General features: G+C 39.8%; 1 protein-coding gene across 18 annotated transcripts in view; it reads right to left on the bottom strand.

The window, feature by feature from the left end:
* TENM3 (teneurin transmembrane protein 3) overlaps positions 1–19,922 on the bottom strand; it is a 1,235,569-nt gene that overhangs the window by 76,034 nt on the left and 1,139,613 nt on the right. For all 18 annotated transcript variants that reach the window (XM_083456978.1, XM_083456989.1, XM_083456990.1 and 15 more), the window contains 5 exons: positions 11,785–11,999; positions 6,708–6,918; positions 6,159–6,260; positions 5,787–5,981; positions 3,585–3,785 (listed from right to left, as the gene is read on the bottom strand). In XM_083456978.1, coding sequence (XP_083313104.1) covers positions 3,585–3,785; positions 5,787–5,981; positions 6,159–6,260; positions 6,708–6,918; positions 11,785–11,999 — 924 coding nt within the window. The remainder of the gene's footprint in view (positions 1–3,584; positions 3,786–5,786; positions 5,982–6,158; positions 6,261–6,707; positions 6,919–11,784; positions 12,000–19,922) is intronic.

The raw sequence follows: 19,922 nt of genomic DNA, 5'->3' as shown, positions 1-19,922 counted from the left end.
CCATCGAGAGAGTAAAAACAGCTATTCCTTTTGTCTATTTCCGTTCTATGATCTCCAGCACTTCTGTTCCTGAAATTGTCAGTCTAATGTATTATTTAATGCAACCTTGAAATTAAGTGTTTCCATTCTTGAAATCCTCATGATTGTTGAAAGAAAGGGCACTGAGATAAATCTCTTTCCTACTCTCTGCCCTATTGTGGCAACTTAATGTAACTACACTCCCAAGCCCACAAGTAAGTATAGTTATTGTGTGGAACATTAACACAAGATGGATGCATTTTGTATGTGTGTGTCTATCCTTGAGCCCAAAATATTGTGTGTTCTGACTGGGTAGTTTTGGCATAGGCATTGCGAGTGAATCCAGAACCATCCAACCTGACTGCTGGATGACTGATTGGCAGGGTCACCTCTGGGTTAAGGATCACCCTATGACCTACATCTGGACATCTGGACACAAGCACTGCCCCTAGGACCCCTCTAACAGAGTACCCTGATCCACTGGAGTGGGGGCTGGGACTTCCAATCTCCTTCCTGCTTAGACTAAGGATCCAACCCAATGCCCTAACTGCCAGATTGGTTGTGACAATTGCTATGTGGTATGCAAAAACCCCCAAACAGTATCAACTGACCATTTAACCCATTATTTACAACAGGGGTGGGAAACTTTTTTTCTGTGGAGGGCCGCATATCCTCAGGGGTAATCTGTTGGGGACCACATGCAAGCGGTGGGTAGGGTTGGGCCAAAAGTGGATGAAGCCACCTGTTTTTTCTTTCACTCTGTTTGCCATGTTCTCTCACTCTGCCATCCTCATTCCTCCCATTATCTCCATCCTTGTTACCTGCATGACATTAGGCCAAGGGCCGCATGAAATTAGGGGAAAGGCCGCATGTGGGAGGTAGGCTGGTCACTTTTCATCTACAGTATTCAGTTCCTTATTTGTCATCTTGTGAAAATGCACTGTGATTGCTAAAATAATAAAGTGTTTTCTAAGCTACATAAAACACTTTATTCTCAAGCTGAATACAAGGTGTGAAGTAGTACTCCAGTCTATTACAGTTTGCATTTATCTCTCCTTCTTTTTTTCAGGGAATAGTTTTCTGTGGCGCTAATACGAGGAGGAAAAACATAGCTTAAGGGATATAGTTTAAGACTCTTAGAACAAAGCTGGCACAGCCATAAGATGTTTCATAAGAATATTATATGACTTCTGTCTCCTGAAAGAAAGAAACAGCAGAAAAAGCAATTCTGGAAACAAAGATCAGAAATTATTTGTGATAGATATTGAAATGGGAATGTAATAATAAAGAAGCTGAAAAGGATCCTTCCCCTGAGAAGTCATTGCTGTATCTCAAAGAGCTGTAGAACATTAAACATACTATCAAGACTTGTGACACATTTTATGCGCTAGAAGGTGTGGGAGCCAAGAGAGTTTCTCATATAATCTTTTTATATCTACTTTGAACTAAATGATGTATTTATTTATTATGAGATCTTGGCTGGATTAACTTCAAAACATCAACCCTGCTCTGGGAGGAAAAGGTTTATTTCAGAGGCCCCACCTTTTGTCTTCCATCTAATCAATTTTTCATTAGAGTGGAGGTGTTTATCAGCTTCTAGCACACTTGCTTTAAGCAAGGTGCGTCAGTCTTTGTAATGAACTTATTAATTAGAGTTAATTTAACTGAAGAGGAATTGGAGGGCTAATTAATGGACAAACTGCTGATGAAGACAGAGGAAAGCAAAGTTGATTTTAAACGCCCCCCCCCCCCCCCGCTAAACCTTTGGGTGGAGCAAAACAACTTTTCCTTTTCCTCTTAGAATCTTAGCAAAACAATTTTTTAATTAGGAACATGTATATACTGATTAAAGGTAAAGGGACCCCTAACCGTTAGGCCCAGTCATGGGTGACTCTGGGGTTGCGGTGCTCATCTCGCTTTATTGGCCAAGGGAGCCAGTGTACAGCTTCCGGGTCATGTGGCCAGCATGACTAAGCTGCTACTGGCGAACCAGAGCTGTGCACGGAAACGCTGTTTACCTCCCCACCGGAGCGGTACCTTTTTATCTACTTGAACTTTGACGTGCTTTTGAACTGCTAGGTTGGCAGGAGCAGGGACCAAGGAATGGGAGCTCACCCCGTTGCGGGGATTCGAACCGCCAACCTTCTGATCAGCAAGTCCTAGGCTCTGTGGTTTAACCCACAGCGCCTCCCACGTCCCTTTTATACTGATTATCTACAGGTTATTTGAAACATTTGGAGAATAAGGAGCAAAGTAATTAATCTATGTTTCAATGGTTCTGGAGCACAATCAGCTCTTTAGCCACCCACTCACCACCACCAGCAGCCATGGAATATTGCCCTGGCTGCTCCTCCATGAGCGCCACCATTCCACGGACACTGCATCACCCTGACTTGCCAGTCTGCTGCTCTTTCCACACCATCCTACTGCAATCCTTTTCTCTTCCTCCCACCTCCACCCCCTCCCTTACCAGGCAGTGATAAGAATGGAAAAGGTCATGTTTCCTTCCATTATTATTACTTAACATGTGGAGGTTGGGCAACCAGTGAGTGGCACAGTGATGCTCCAACCATACCCACCATGTTCAATCCCCTTCCAATGCCTCCGAACCTGCAGGGGCCCAGAGTCATTTGGGGGGAAACGATGATGGTCAGTGAAGCTGTAGCTTCACCACACCTGGTTATAAAAAGATGATTTAAAAGAAAAGAAAGGAATGTTGTGGTGACTAATGTCAGCCTAGTTATTCTCAGGGGTGTTGACCCTTGGCCTGTTTGCCACTGCACTGCTACCCTCAGCTTCTGTCACTCTCTGGCAGCCAGGCCACCAACACTCCTGCAGCCAGGCTGTAGGGCCTACCAAAGAATAGTGCCATTGTAGGACCCTGGCAGCATTATGGTTTGGTAAACTCAGCAGCCACCATCTGGTGGGAGCATAAATGGCACTTGGATATATATATATAAACTGGCTAAGCCAGAAAATAAACATTAAGCATCATAAGGTGCTACCACTGACTTACTGTGACATCACAAGGTACAATATTAAGTTTGTTATTATAGTGCTGCAGGCTGGTACCTCAGCAAAAAGACTGCACTACCATCTTTCAAGTGAAGAAGAAATTTGCAGAGGTTTGTTTAATAGAAAACCTTCAAGTCTATGCAGAATGTGAGGCACTTTTGCACATGTGGTCAGGCATACATGACGTGAACTTGGCTCACTCCCGTATTAATAAATGAAATGATTTTACTGTTGATTTGTTAATTATTCTATATGATTTATGTTGCAATTGTAATGTTATTGCTACATATTGTTTGTCAGCTGCTTTGAGACTCATGTGGGTAAAAAGCGGTGTGGAAATATATGAATGAAATGAAATGAATCAAGTCTTGGTGGTGGCAATCTGCTATCAATCTATGGCCAATTTCAGTTAAGTATTCCTACATGTTTTTTGCTTGCATTGCTTATAGCCTTTAGCTACACTGGGACCGAAATATAGTATCGTTCTAGAATATTGCCCAATATGAACAGTTACAGCAAACAGATTTCTTAAAAAAAAAAAAAGTCCTTACCATTGGAGCAGTCAGGACCAGTCCAATTAGGGTCACAAGTGCATGTGCCACTTTCTTGAAGATACGTGCCATGGCCAGAGCACTGGTCTGGACACATAGTCTTCAGAATTTCACAGTTGTTCCCACCCCATCCTGGGTTACAATGGCACTCTCCATGGATGCACACACCATGATTTGAACAGGCTGGATCTAAACAATCAGCTGAAACGGGAAGACAGTTTTGCATCTATGAGTTCTATCGTTATTTCCCATGAATTAGGCTACAGTATATTCATTCTTACACATGAGTAAAGAAGCACAGCAATTCAGTGATCTGTATAATGCTCCTATTAGGCTCTGAAAAAGAAGAGAGTACAAAGCAGAAGAAACCTTCAATTCCTCGCTATGCTCCTTTTACTTTAACTACAAGTTAACAGAACGCAGCAGCAAAAATCAATAGAGGTACACGCTTTAATCATCAGAAGGTCTAGAAAAAGACCTGGCTGTAATTGTGGCAGGGGCTGCAGAACAGGGCTTACTAACAAAAAATGATGATTATTTTAGCTCTCATTAAAAAAAGCAAGCTTCAAATCATAAAGGCAAGCAAACAAAACAAAATGCAACAGGCTGCCATCCTAACCCCACTGACCCACTTAATTCATGGAACTTATTTCTAAGTAGACATGGCTAGAATTGCAGCCTTAGAAGCTAGAATTCCCCTTTACATTCCCAATATATGTGCCTACATATTTTCTAATACCTGCAAGTTCCATGCCTAACTAGCCAAGAAGCCAGATGCACATGCAAGGCCTGAAAGCAGCTGCCGACTGCAACTGCACTCTCCCCACTTGTGATTTTCAGCAATGGGAATTTAGAGACAACTTGTCTCTGATAGTGGAGGAAGAACATAAACATTATGGCTAGTAGCCTTATCCTCATGAATTTTTCTAATCCTCTTTTAAAGCCATCCAAGTTGGTGACCACCACTTCTTGTGAAAGCTAATTCCACAGTTTAACTTTGTGCTGTTTCTGTTCTTAATAGTTCAACATTCAGCTACTTTGGTTATCTACAAGGTCTAGTGTTCTGAGATATGGAGATGCAAAATTTTATACACCTCTATCATGTCTTCTCTTACTATGGCTGCTTAATTTGTTCCAAAATTTAAACCTTGTTGAAAATAGGCCTTTCCCTGTTCTAGCATAGAGATGTGCATGTGCATACTATATACAGATTTGGTCATTAGCTAGAAAGGAAGAATACTCTTTATGAATTAATCTTTTGAGTTATACCAGGGCAGAGTGAAGATGGCTTTACTGCAATATTCAGAACAAAGGAAACAGGTTTGAAATCATCTGAAGGTAGCTACTGAAATGAATACAAGTTAGGGGAAGTTCTGTTGCCCAAAGACCATGCATATGAATAGACTGTCTTAGTAGACTCTGCTGTTCCTGTGTTGTGACAGCTGTGTACCACCATCAGCCTGTTTAGGAAATAAATGACTTGCATACCCTCTATCTTTCTTAATTCACTTTAATGTGCTTTAGTTGACGAGATTTAATTTAGCAATTTGACTCAATAAAACGTTACACTTGTAGGGTCAATGGTCTGAAAATTTAATTCCAGAGACTTAATTGTATTACTTTGTATGTGCAGATCAATAAAATCAATCTGATTGAGAATGGAAACGTGTGGGTTTTTTTCCATCTGAAAAAAATATCAGCACAGAGGAAAGGCTATCATAGTTATTTACACCACCACAACAGAAAAATTCTGTACTGTTTTTCAACATGAAGGATTTGAATTAGCACTTTCAGGAATGTAGTTTATGTAGGAGATTTTCAGTACATGCAATTTCTTCTACTATGTGAAAATACTGAGTCTTTTGTCAAACTATCTTTTTTCTTTCCTACCCATCTTAGCTCAGTGATGTAACAAAGAAGATCAAGCTCACAAGCTAAGAGATTAAAATGTATTTACACATTCAATAGTTAAGGAAACTAAAGTCTACAGTCCAAGAAAGATATTCTAAATCCTATGTTTAATATGCTTGAAAGATTCTGAATGTGAATGATATGCATATAAAAGAGATGTTTTCATTAAATCGAAAATGTGCTAGCATCTGCATTTATTTGGTATTATATTTAGGGCCTAGAACATAATAGTGTAGCAAAGCACTTCTGAAGAATTACAGTCAAATCCTAAGTAAATGTTTATATATTTACCTTCCTCACAGTTTTCTCCTTTGTATCCAGAGTTGCAGGCACAAGAGCCCATGATGCAAATCCCACGACCTCCGCATTGAGGGTCAATGCACTGGGTGGTAGGCACATCACACTCTGTCCCTTTCCAGCCACTGTAGCAAAGACAGCGTCCTTTGGAGTACTGCCCATTGCCACTGCACAATACTGGGCAGGCTGCTGTGAAATAAAACATGACAGAAGACTTAACACAATTCTTTTCAATCAAGCTTTAGAAGCAGAGGAACATCTAGACAACAAGTTGTACTTCAGTTCCTTTTTCTTGCTGCTCTAGTAACTACTTGTATTTCTGTTCTGTATTTGTATTGACTTAAGAAAGGAATTCAATTTATATACCTCTTGAACAATCAGGGCCTAGAAATCCAGCAAAACAATGGCATGATCCTGATACACACTCTCCGTTTCCATGGCAATTGCGGGGGCATTCCACCACAGACTCTGAAAGGAACCGTAAGAAGAGAAATTCTAATACCCTGCAATCACAGCAGTTAGCAAAAACAGAAGAGAACTCTTATTTAAATCACTTGTAAATGATAGCAAATTAAGACACTTTTAGGAGTGTGCGTGCTTAGCTTGTTTACTGCCTTTGAGAATGTAAATAGAGCTTAATTCATTTGAATTACTTGTAGAATGTTAAAGCAGTAACTTCTAACAAAATTCTATTTTAATAAAATTATTACAAGATCTTTATACTTTGATATCAGAGCATAACAACATGTCATAAATATTTTAGTACACTTCAAGTAAGTCAGATTTTGACACAACTGTGTTCCATCAAAACAGATTTTCTGCAAAATACTCAAGATTGTCCAACAAAGAAGAAAATATTAGAGAATAGTTCAGCTTGCAACTTTTGTAAACGAACACAGTGAATGCAATTCTTACCTATGACAATTGTATTAAAAGACACTTGTTCTGCATTTTTCCCATCATTATAAAAAGCCAGATGCCAGATCCCAGCATCCAAATACTGGATGAAACCTGCTTCATGAAGACTGACAGACCTTGCCTGTCTACCTGCTCTCTCTGCCTCAAGAAGGTTGCGCTGTTCCTTTGCAATCAATCGGCTACCATCCAAAAGTTCCACAAAGTCATACTGCAAGGGGAAATTGCACAAAATGTACATATTATCCATCTACGTAGTGCTGCATTGATTATAGCCTTTTAAAAGTTACTAAATTAAAGCTTCAGTGCCTGAAGTATTTTCAACAGTTAATCTTTGAAGTAGTGTAGTGTGGAACACACAGTTCCTGTGTCAGCTCCCGTAATATGCTGCTTGCATGCCAACATCCTGACCTGTATGCTACCAGGAGTACATTTTCATGGCTATACTCAGTCACTGAGACAGATGATTTTATATACTTTGCTGAAGGAAAGCCAACAAGATTAACTTTTGCACACAACTAGCAGTATAAGAATAGTCACCTAGAGGTAACCACATGATGGTAGCAATCAATGGCAGTCGATCCCCCTACAACTCAGTGACTCATTATTTTATTTATTTCTTCTTAAGAAGAGCTACAAATAGAGACACTGATAATGGAAAACACTATATCAGCTTTAAGAGATAACATAGCTGTCAAAAGCACTATGTTTTATTAACAGCAACAAATAGGTTATCAGAGGCTTAGACAGAACAGTATTAAATATGCCAAAATTAGAGACAATCTTTAGTTGCTGTGTGCATTACTTACTATTTTACACTCCAAATTAGGAAAAACTAGGTCAAGTTCTGGTGAAAGGTAAAGGCTAATAGGGTGAACTGGGAAATCTCTTCTTAGCCTGAACCTAGCTACTATCCTCAGACTCAGCATCCTATCAGCAATGGGAATAATAATAATAAAAATCTATGCTAAAGGGTTGTTTCATGGAGTTACTACACAAGAAGCACTGTGAAATCTCAAAAAGTGAGCATCAATCAATCAATCAGCAAAATTATTATGATTTATTACTATATCCTAAGTACCTCAAATTCCCACCACTGAAGCAATCACAGCTCAAATTGATTATTTTGTACTCATCCAGTAAATACGTTGCCCAGTTCTGACCACTCTGAAGTGGTGTTTGCCCATAATTTTATTTCCACACTAAATGTTTATTATGGCTGTACAACCACTAAAGCAGTCCACCATGTAGGAAGGGTTGCATTGCTTGCATCCTGGCAATGCTTACGATCCCAGCAGCAGTGATGCTTACGATCACCACTGCTTCACTGGAGGAGGAGAAGCAAAGAGATGATGAGGTTGGGGCTGTGCAGGTGCACCGGGAAAGCTAATCTGGCAGTCCTGTTGTGCACCTGCACAGTTCCAACAGTGCTGCCCCTCCTGATCCCCTTCTTGGCAAGCTCCACCAAGACGCTTCTGAACAACTTCTATAAAAACTGGCGCTCTTCTTTCATACTTTAGACACCACTCAATTACGTTCTATTTAAGTAAGTGTATAAAATCACTAATTCATCCAAGCCAGTTATAAAGCCAGTTATTGTTCCTTGAACTGTGACAATCATACTGTCATCTACTGATTTCAGAATGAACCTCTGAACAGCATTAAACTGAAATGCTTTGACCCTTTAATTGAATTAATTGGATATCCTTGTTTACTCGGAAGAAACCTAGTGTTTCAAGAAGGCTGCTTTGCAAGGTGTGTGTTTAATCATTGGGAAAGTCATCATTATGTCCTCCCGATATTGCCAGACTACAACTTCCAATCACAACAATTCAAACACAACACGTAGGCTAATAGTATAAAATATATAATAGAATTATAGGAGTAAGCCAATCAAAGTTCATATGTACAATATAACAGAGTGGTAGTGAGTACCGTCAAGCTATGTGTTCAAAACAGATGTCTAAAGACAGTCTCACAATAGTCTTTCAAAAGTTTCAACAGAAGACATCTCAAAAGTTTCCAAAGTAAAGTCTCTCAATGGTCTTTCAAAAGTTGCAACGAAAAGACTATAATTTGAATGATATCATTATTCTATTATATATTTTCTATTAACTATTAGCCTACGTGTTGTGTTTGTATTGTTGTGATTGGTTCTTATTAAAACACAGGGATTTGTTTTTAGTTCATTGTTGTTCCAAGACTACAACTTCTAACAACCCTAAACCTTGGCCATGGTGGCTGCAGTTAAGGCGAGTTGTAGTCCAGTAATACCTGGAGGGCAACAAGTTGGCTGCTCCATTCAATCGCTGAATGCATTAGAAGCACCTGCTACACATTAGAGCACCTGTTCCTCAGCAAATATATAACAGTAGTTAACTTGGGTAGTATGGGAAGTAGCCAGAATGGGAAGGGCCACAGAAACACAACCTTAACACAGAAGCAACTTGTGTAAAATTACCAAATGTTAAGTACATGATAAAGTGCAAACTGCTCCTTTTCTTCCATACTGACAGTTGGCTTAAAAATCCTTCTCCTTAATCATAGTATTTATTTCAAGGATCCATGCCCTGAATCCTAATTATTGTTGTTAACCAACTTTTCCATGTGGAAGTTACAGTGTGAAAAGAAAGCAACTAGCTCTAGATTAAAATAAATAAATAAATCTATAGGAATCTAAGATATTTTCCCCCAAGATTTTCACCTCCTAGGTTAAGCTCCTTATATTTGTTGGGTATATATATATGGATCTCTCACACTTATTCATTTTTAGTTTAAGCTAACAAAGTCATTTGTTATTTCTTAAAGTCTCTTTAAATAAACTTATTGATTGGCTGGTTGCAATGAAACTGACATTTTAAGAATGTGTCACAAAAGACTTGCAGACTACCATTGATTGTTTTTGAACGGACAGCCACTATCAATTACTTCTGGTTGATTTATTTATGATACCTGAGAAAACAGAGCTGTGCAACCCAGACTGTTCTGACACAGGCAGAGAGCACAATAGGCTCTACCACATCTGGGAATAAAGTTGCAAAACTGGAAAAATGTGGCAAAATATCATTTCTAATGATACGGTCTGAAAAGGTGCAGTAATTGCCACGAAAGGATGCTTGGAATACAAACTAATAAATAATTATGAATCTTTTTCTTAAAAAAAGAAAAGCTGATTCAGCCAGAAAAAAATCTAAAATAGATTAACCACATGCATTTAGTAAAAAGTGATAATGGTGTAAGACTTCCAAACACCTCACTGGTTTTTCCTTGCAGATGGATTTTCATGGCTGTAAACCAAGACAAAATCTGGACAAAAGAGTGTGAAAGTATTATGGTGCACAATGGATTCTCTTTTGGCAAGCTGAAACATTTAGCCACTGATGCAGCCAATAGTCAGGAGTACTATGTGATATTAAAGGCTGATAGATATTCCAATGTGGAGTACATTCTCTAATGTGGATCTGCAGTCCTCTCTGTGGTATCAATTCCTAATTGTGGATCATGGTTTGGATCTTTAACAGAACCATTCAACATATCTTTCTCTGAGCAAGACTTTTACTACTCTCTGCTTTCATATATTCACCCATAGCCTATCCAGAGAGAAGGGATTTAAAGGTCCTGGCAAAAAAAGTTTGTGTGTTTGTGTGACCAAAAGGCCATTTAACGTATTATAATAGTGGAGGGCCCAAAGAAGAAAGAAGATTGAACCCTATTTCATCACTCTATCTTCCCTTTGGATTAGGCTCAGATACTTCCTGAGCTGAAGCAAACATGAAATATCAATTCTGCATTTTACTTCCTCACGCTTAGATCATTTTTGGAGTAGTGAGCTCCATAGGAAGCAATCTCCTTCAGGTCCTATGCATATACTGTCACCATGTACAGCAATGTCCAGTCCTGTCAAAAGTAGTGTGTATCAATCCTCTTATTTACCACTGTCCCTAGTCTCTGCTGGGAGTGTGTCACATATCCCATGTTCCACAGCTTCTTTGGACACTGCTCCACATGCTCTCAGTTGCATCCTGCTAGGCTAAGAACCATGGGAGCTAACAAAGACCCTGTGTCATTACTTCAAGGAAAAGGCTATAGGGGAATGAAAGGGCCCAGGAAAATCTGGAAGGCCTTGATTTCACACTGATTTCATGCTGTTAGCAAAGCATATGAGGATCATCTGCTGGGTCTGGGTCAGAAAGAAGATAGACATGTGTGCCTGTATCTGGATTCTTTCATGAACCCTGGCACTTCAAGTAACTAATCTGTCATTCTGGCCCTATATGTCAGTTAGAAAAACCCATTTATCACCCTATAAGACAGGCTGAGGCCCATAAGTATTGAGTGCCCACACTCTTACTATCATGCCTATATCTTTTAGTGCTCCTTTAGTGCTAACACTTGTTCTCCAAAAAGTTTTCACGTCCTATTTTCCTTCTCCCATGTATTCTTCATTTGTCTCTTACAGCAGTCTCACTTCAAACCATGGCTCTGTCATCAACCCACATACAAAGTACTTTTCAGGAGTAGTTTCATGATCAGTAGCTGGTGGCTCAATGAACTGCTTATCTTATCCTTCCCCCCCCCCCTTAGTGACACCTCCATAGTTGCTGAGCTTGCAGCACAGGTACTTCTGTCAGGGAACCTATCACAATTGGGTCAATGGGAACCTTGCTTCAGCATTTAACCATTAATTTATTAGCAAGGATACAGTGGCACAAGTGATTTCTTTATGTACAGCCCCGGCTAAATTACAGATTTCTAACTGGGTCTACAAAGTGATCCATTTTTTTGGGGGGGGGGAACCAAGCATTAAATTTCTTTTTACTGTACTTATGATGCTCAATAAAAGTGATTTGAAAAGACTTCCATGTGTGGTTGAGATAAAATGTCCAAATTGCATTTTAAAAGGCTACTTATAGAATAATAGCTAGTGTCCTCATTATCATCTTAGCACACAATATGGAATACAGACAGTGAAACTATTCAGAAGGAATTACTGAAATCCAAAGTAATAAAGTATTTTCAAATATGCAGTTATTGTTTTTAATGAAAGCAAGATTTAGTATTTGAAAACAGCTCTTACTTGAGTATGCGAGGGTGGTAAGCCTTTTCGGCCATATACTCCAATCAATGCATCTTTCTGAAGGGAGATATTGAATTTTAGAAACTGTGGCTGATCAATGAAGACCTGTGACCTCCAGAAGATCCCAGGAGGAACCTCTTGTGTTGCTCTTCGGCCTATATCAAGTTCTCCAGAATCTATAGTATTGTTTTCTTGTGCAAATCCTCCTAATTTTCCTGAGAGATTAAAAAAATATATTAAGACATCAAATATTTGCTTTCAGTTATCCTTTAAATAAGCTGTCAAATATTGAGACTAGTTTCAACTGAAATATTACTTGAGAATCATTCAGAGAATGTTAACGATCCTAGGGAATTCACTGAAGAGCTAACAACACAAGGGCAGCTTACATAAATACCTTCAAAGTCAAAATCCCACAACTTCCCCAAGGTATATTGTTAAGGCAAGTGTTGTAGGACATACTCTCATTCTGATCACTCTTAACCTAATTATTCTGCAAAATATGTATCTTGTTAAGTAGGATTAACTCTGGTGCTTATCATTCTGTCTAAACACAACAGTATGCTTGCAAGTGAAAATTAAGATGAAATGGAGTATACAGCTTTGCAGATAAATTCTCATGTAAACAGGTAGCAAAACAATCATTGGGATTGATAAGTACAATTTTACGCTACATTAGGTAGTACGGCATTCATTTATACACTAGGAATGCTCTGTGAAGTATTCTTTCAAAGCGTATTCATTTCTGCGAAAAATAATTCAAACTCTTTCTATTTAAATTAGTTACATAACGTGCACATGCAAGGACACAAAGTCAGCCAAATTTTGGAAAAAAATGGGACTTCCTGCTTTCAATATATGACGGGATATCTCTTGAAACAACATACTTTGAGCATATGAAAATATGATTATTATGCCTCATCCTTCTATTCTAACCACAGAACATTACAATCTATAACCTACTCAAGTGAAGCATCAGTGTTAATTGTGTTATATATATCATTCTCTAGATAGTGCATATTCCTTAAAACATTTCAATAAATTTGGTTTCTGTACAAAAATATAGTCTCTCATCATTGAAACTCCACTTTAAAATTAGCTGCCATGCAACATATGTGAAGCTTTCCCCATTCTGCAGCTGCACCTATCCTGTCAGCTATTACTAATACCTCTACTCTTTTTTTCTACCTTTAAATTGCTTAGCACAGTGCTATTGATAAATGGTGCAGGGTGCTTTCAGAAAGGTAGATAAAACCACCTTTGAATTTTCTGCATCTCTAAATTGGGTGAAAAGCAACGTTTGAGCAAAACCTACATTTGATTTTCAAAATCCCCTCTTCTGCTTTCTGTAGTGCTTTAATAACACCAACAAGTGGTGACTTAAAAGTGCACATAGCACCACCTGTGAAAACTATTAATGGAGCATACATATGTCAGAGGTATTGGGATAATGAAAGTATCTTTTAAAATATGTTGTGAGAACATTTCATCATTTTTTTTTTTACATAATGGCATTAAAAGATGCTGTAAACATAGGACGAGATCAAATAAAGCAAAAGATGCTAGCTGCCGTGTGTTTTGAATACTGTACTTCCCGAGTTTAGATTAGGTATGAGTGTCTCAGTCTGCTCACCTCTCTTGGTGTGGCAGCATTGCTGGATGGAAGAGGCTTCACTGGGGCCCCTCTGGTGGAATTCAAATGGCAGGGCCCTTCCTGACAGGCGGAGGGGGCATATGCCCCCGCCGCTTATCAGGAGCTGGATCTTAGCCTGCACACTTCATTGGCAAATGGGGATGCAGGCTGGGATGTGGGCTGTGCCAGGAGGTGGGCTTCCCTCAGATTCGTCCCCTCACCTAGGGCACAGCCTGTTTGTTCCTGCGCTAGGTTTCCCCCCATCCCACCCACCCATGGTTCATGCTGATAGGCAATGACTTTGCTGTGGCTATGGTGGTCGCTGTTCTTCCTCACCTGCCCCTCCCAACGCTGGGGTATCCCATTAAAGGGATCCGGGGGGAGTGGCCATGTCCGTGTGCCCAGGGCCAAAGGCACTTCCCCAGATCGTGGTCCCTGTGGGCGTCACTCTATTTGATTTAAGTTTTAGGAACCCCCACCTGGATTGACCACACGTTACTTTCGGCCGGCGGGCCGGAAGTATTTAGACTGCCCCATGCCCAAGCCAAACCTCCTTCATCTGTATTCAATAAAGTTGTGGCCTGTTTTTACCCAAAACCCAGTCTGATTAGTCTCTTATTTATATGGGTTCAACTGAAGTATCAAAATACTGACTCAGAGGCCAGAGAAAATATCTGGATAGATTATGTACACTTGTCCAAGAATTTTATCAGAAATCTGCGTATTGAAGAGGCATTTTTCTCTCTCTTCAATTTGATACAGGACAAAAATAAAAACCAGTTTTGCGATTTTCACAGGAAACAGGTTGAGGGCGGACTCTCATAAATGATACAGCTGGAACTGAAGATGGACTAGTCCAAAGTGCCATACTAAATAATACCCATTCCCTGTGGGATTGCAGCAGTGGATGCGACTCAGCATGGCTGAGGGGGTGTTTTCTGTTTCTTGCATTGCACTGAGTGCTGGAAAACACTCACAAGGCTACAGGAGTCAATGAGTAACATGCAGCAGGCAGCATTGGGTTGGATCCTGAGTTCAGGTGGGTGGTGGGCCCACACCCTGTGGCAAAGGGGTATTCTTTTAAATCACTTGTAGTATTGCTGAATACCAATACTGTCTCACATTCTTTCAAAACGGTACTTATAAAAAAGAGAGAAAACAACAATAAATTAATCAGTTGCTCTTTCGTTTCTAGTGCATGTCTCTTCTCTTTGTAGATGTTTTGCCAGTCCAGCTGAAGCTTGCTAGTGTAGTCCACTGAAGTGTGCCTATAGTCCTTCATGGTTTTAAGTGTTAAGTAATACACACTGAGAAAACTATTGCCTACACATATGGGTCTTGAACTGACTGTGACTATTCAAGCAGAGATTTTAAGGTCATGCTGGAAAGGTCAATTAAACCATGAAGTTAGTGCGCTGCAAAAATGGAAAATATATGTGCATTATTAAGGTACACGGACTGGTGCTGTACAGGAGTGGGTAGCTAAAGCACCAGGGAGGATGACTAATGTGCTTTTTCATAAAAGGTTTAAATTTGCTTGTGGGGGGCAAGGACAGAGAAAAGAGGGGAAAAACAGACTTAAAAAAATGGCAGAGAAAATGAATAGTTGGGACATCAGAAACCCGTAAAGTAGGAAAACATAGGTTCTTCAACCAAAATTGACAGGCAGCAACTTTACTATACACAAAAGTTCTACAACAAAGGGTGCTATAGACAAAACAGCTGAACAGAAGGTTTCTGCACAAATTAAGCTGTTTAAAGTCCCCTCCAGACCTTTGTGCTAAGCATGTGAAGGTCAGGAAGTGGAAGGAAATCTGGCCTGCAGGGCGCATTGGAACCAGGGATCGTCCAAAACTCTTTTAGTCTTCCCATGATTAGATGAAAACCAACAAAGGAGCTCACATTTTGGGTTAATGCTGATGATAAAGTGGGGACAGTGGGAGAAGAAGGAACAAGTGATCTGACAGTCTAGATATTTTTATACACTAGGCTAATTTCATGTAGAAGGGATCTGCAATAATTTCATTTTGTGCTTTGAAGTGTGTTGTCATAAAATGCAAAACAAAATATTGGTGCTAGACATCCTGATAAGCAAAATCTTGTCCGCTAACCCATATGGAAAGTACAGGCAGTAACAACTACTCTAGGTATTTGTATTAACATTTCTATATGATTGTTAAAAACATATTGTTAAAATGGCTGTATTTTCAAATTCTCCTCAGCCCATATTTCACTGCTCCATAATTTTATTAAGAAACACACACACACACACACACACACACACACAGCATACATAAATCTGTACTTTACTGTATTTAAATATTTACCTAACAACATGATTTTTTCTTTCTTAAGGATGTACAAAATCAAGACACAACTATGACAATGTTTATTTAGCAAATAGATAGGCTAAAGTTTAAACAAATCAATAAAAGTAATTATTAATTTAATTTAATAATACAAAATGAATTTGGTATAATTTACCAAGACATTAAAAGATTAACAGTGCCTGCTGCAGAGCATAGTTTAATATAATTTCAAGCTTTCAGTGATCATGGGAAGCTTTAAAGGGTATCAAGGAGTAAGATTAAATTTATAGCCAATCAATAGCACACCATCCAATTGCATAACATAACCTTGGAATTATACCACCGACTGTGAGATAGCTGAGACTATTCTTTCAAAAACAACTAGCATCATTTCCTAGCACATTTGGTTAGAGTAACTGCAACTCAAAATAGTTAAAAACAAGAAAGGTTCTTGTATAAAAATCAATAAACAATCTCATCAGGAGATCATTTAATCAAAATGAAGTATTTCAAACAATATATAAAATATTTTAAATAGCGTGGCATGGCATTTTTAATCTCGTCTTAAGGTATACAACTTCAGCAAATGATCCTTGAGTACATCAAATGACAAATAAATTATTTACATGAAGATAATGCTAATCAGCATTTTATTTTTAATATAAAAGAGTAGATGAAGAAAAATCATCATCCAGAACAGAATAAGCTTGGCTTTTCTCAAACTGTTTTCTTAATTGTAATCAATATTTTAAATTAACCCACTGACGTTTACAGGGATATTTATTTGAGAACCTAATTTACTTTTCAAACATTTATTGAAATTTCTCAAACTCCCATGGAAGCATGCACAGTAAATGTAACATTAGCTAGCAGAGTTCACCCTCTAAGTGAGAGAGAGCTCAATTACACTGTACCTTGTTAAATAGATGGTCTGTTTTTCACAGTGTAATTACTCACATAGGGAAAGTCACAAAATAATTAGGGAGGAATGTTTAGACAATGTGTAATTCTTTTACGTGTAAGAATTTTTGACATGCAGCACTTATTAAGTAATTACTAGGATTGATTTCTGCATCAGCACTAATCTTTATTTGGTAGCAGCTTGAAAGTCTGTTTGTAAACATATGAAACAAGTTGGCTTATATTGTACTGTACTGATTGATGCAATGATCACTACAGACTGAACTAAGCCAGTACTGGACTAAATCAGATTGCATGTTTAAGCTACCTAAGCCATCCTAAATAGACTTTTCCCTTTAGCACACTTCCAATGCACTTTATATCTGAACATTTAGTAGCGTCAGAGTAAACATTGCAGATGTGTCCATATCTTAAAAGCTCAATCTCAAACATGCCTTCTCAGAAGTAAGTTCTATTGAATTCATTAGGGCTTACTTCCAGGTAAGTGGGGCTAGGATTGTGGCCTTAGTCCCTTTCCATTTATTTACGCATATAATGTCTGCCTGGGCATACATCATTCCATTCAATTCACTTCTCATTTTGTTTCAGAATAAAGACTGTATAGTTTTCCCGTCGTACAATGCAGAATATTCAGAGCAGAACTACAAGCTACAAAGAACAAAACTCTGCTGAAAATAGCAGCCCCATGCCAAACACTTCCAAATTCAACTTAACTCTAGAAGAAGAAGAAGAAGAAGAGTTTGGATTTGATATCCCGCCTTTCACTCCCTTTAAGGAGTCTCAAAGCGGCTAACATTCTCCTTTCCCTTCCTCCCCCACAACAAACACTCTGTGAGGTGAGTGGGGCTGAGAGACTGTGACTGGCCCAAGGTCACCCAGCAGCTGCGTGTGGAGGAGCGGAGATGCGAACCCGGTTACCCAGATTACGTGACTACCACTCTTAACCACTACACCACACTGGCTCTCTATATGGCTCTAATATATGATGTCACTACAATGTGTCTTTCCCTATTCCTACCAGCCAACATAGAGCACTGAAATTGGGGGAATACATGCTGCAACAGTATCAGAACATGAGGAAATATGAATTAAGCATTATGGACAGCGAGCTTGCCCTTGCTGGCAACAGTCCTGTTTCCATTAAACATGCCATTCTATCTCCCAGTTGCTAGAAAAAAAATAATGATGGCAGAAGTCAGCCATTTCCCCATACTTCTTACATAACGTAGACCAGGCAGTCTATGATTCTATTATTCACCCACTAGCAGTTGGGCAACAGTTGACTTGGATATATTAGATCACACCATGGTCAATATGTGTATGTCCAGCTATCAGCTGAGCCATTTCAGCCTTATTCCCAACAACTTTCTAGTCATCACATCACAGCCATGTGCCTCCCATTATGTAACCATACTTTCCACCACAGATGTGGCAGAACTGTCTCCTACCTCAACAGATATGAGTATGACTGACAGCAGTAACGGCTATTTCTGTAGGGTATGGGATGGTCATATCTGGCAAGCTCCCAGTGCCCTTCCCCACTCAGTAACCTGCATGCCTTTTATTGGGTGGCCACAGCGTATACTTGTTATGGACTGGCTGGATGCAGAGGAGTGGTGGAAGGCACCAGCTGGAGAAACCCCAGAACATGCGGAGAAATGAAGAGGGAGGAGCAATGAAAGAAAAGACGGTGGAGCCTTAGGCTGCTGGGGAAGAAAGCAGTGGGAAGGCGGGGACCTTCAGTCCTCACAACTGCCTCATTGGGGCAAGACCTACTGGGAAGGGTTGCTGTGATCACTAAGACTGAGCTATTTTTTTCTTTGAATAAAGAGTTAACTTCACTGACATCAGGTGCTCTATTGCTGACTTATGCCTGACTCCAGCTCCTGAATACTAGTACTAGTACTGGAGCTGGAGCACAGAGCAAAGCATTAGGCAACAGCAACAGGGAGAGTATTCCCCTGACTGGGATGGACAATGCTCTGGCTGGCATCACTGGTGTCGGGTGACTGCACGAATGGCCCATGGGCCAATTTTGCTGCTGGTCTTAGAATAATAGAATCTGAAGGACCCCAAGGATCATCAGGTCCAGCCACCTGCAATGCAGGAATCTCAGCTAAAGCATCCATGCTAGATGGCCATCCAACCTTTGCTTAAAGACCTCCAAGGAAGGAGTCCACCACCTCCAGAGGGAGACTCTTCCACTGTCAAATAGCTCTTACTGTCAGAAAGTTTTTCCATTTGCTTAGTCAGAATCTCCTTTATTGTAACTTGAAGCAATTGGTTTGAGTCCTACCTTCCAGAGCAGGAGAAAACAAGCTTGCTCCATCTTCTCTGTGACAGCCCTTGAGATATTTAAAGATGCCTATCATATTTCCTCCCAGTCTCCTCTTTTCAAGGCTAAACATACCTAGCTCCTTCAACTGTTCTCATAAGGCTTGGCTTCTAGACCCTTGATCATCTCAGTTGCCCTCCTCTGTACACACTCCAGCTTGTCAACATCCTTAAATGGTGGTGCCCAGGAACTGGACACAGTATTCCAGGTGTGGTCTGACCAAGGCAGAACGGAGTGGGACTATTACTTCCCTTTATCTGGACACTTTACTTCTGTTGATGCAGCCTAGAATAGTGTTAGCTTTTTTTTTTTGCTTATGGTCCACCAAGACCCCTAGATACTTTTCAAATGTTCTGCTAGTAAGCCAGATGTCCCCCATCCTATATTTGTGCATCTGATTCTTCATGCCTAAGTGCAGAAACTTACATTTGTCCCTACTGAAATTCTTGTTAGTTTGCGCCCAGTTCTCCAAATGCTAAGGTCATTTCGAATTTTGATTCTGTCTTCTGTGGCATTAGGTACCTCTCCCAGTTTCGTATCATCTGCAAATTTGATGAGCATCCCCTCAATTACTTCATCCAAGTCGTTTATAAAGATGTGGAACAACAATGGGACCAGGACAGAACCCTGTGGCACCCGAATTGTAACTTTTTCCCAGGATGATGAGAAACCATTAATTGGGTTTGGTCTTGCTGGAGGACAATGAAACCCACCAATCAGTTACTGAGCCATGAGGGTGGGGGGATGGGAAAACTTTCTAAATGGTGGGGAAGACAGGGGGATAATGCCATGAGCCTTTTCTCACATGGCATTGATGTGGGCAGAGCATCTTTTCCTCCACCAACTGTCTGTTGCTCAAAGGTCCACAACAATCTAAATGGCAAAAATCCCAAAATGTAACATCATTATACTTCCTTTTCCTTTCGCTGTAACTTGTAGC

This window comes from Podarcis tiliguerta (genome assembly GCF_965153285.1).
Source record: "Podarcis tiliguerta genome assembly, chromosome: 9".
Taxonomy (NCBI): domain Eukaryota; kingdom Metazoa; phylum Chordata; class Lepidosauria; order Squamata; family Lacertidae; genus Podarcis; species Podarcis tiliguerta.
Note: the sequence above shows the minus strand (reverse complement) of the source record. Positions and strands in the feature narration are given on the sequence as shown.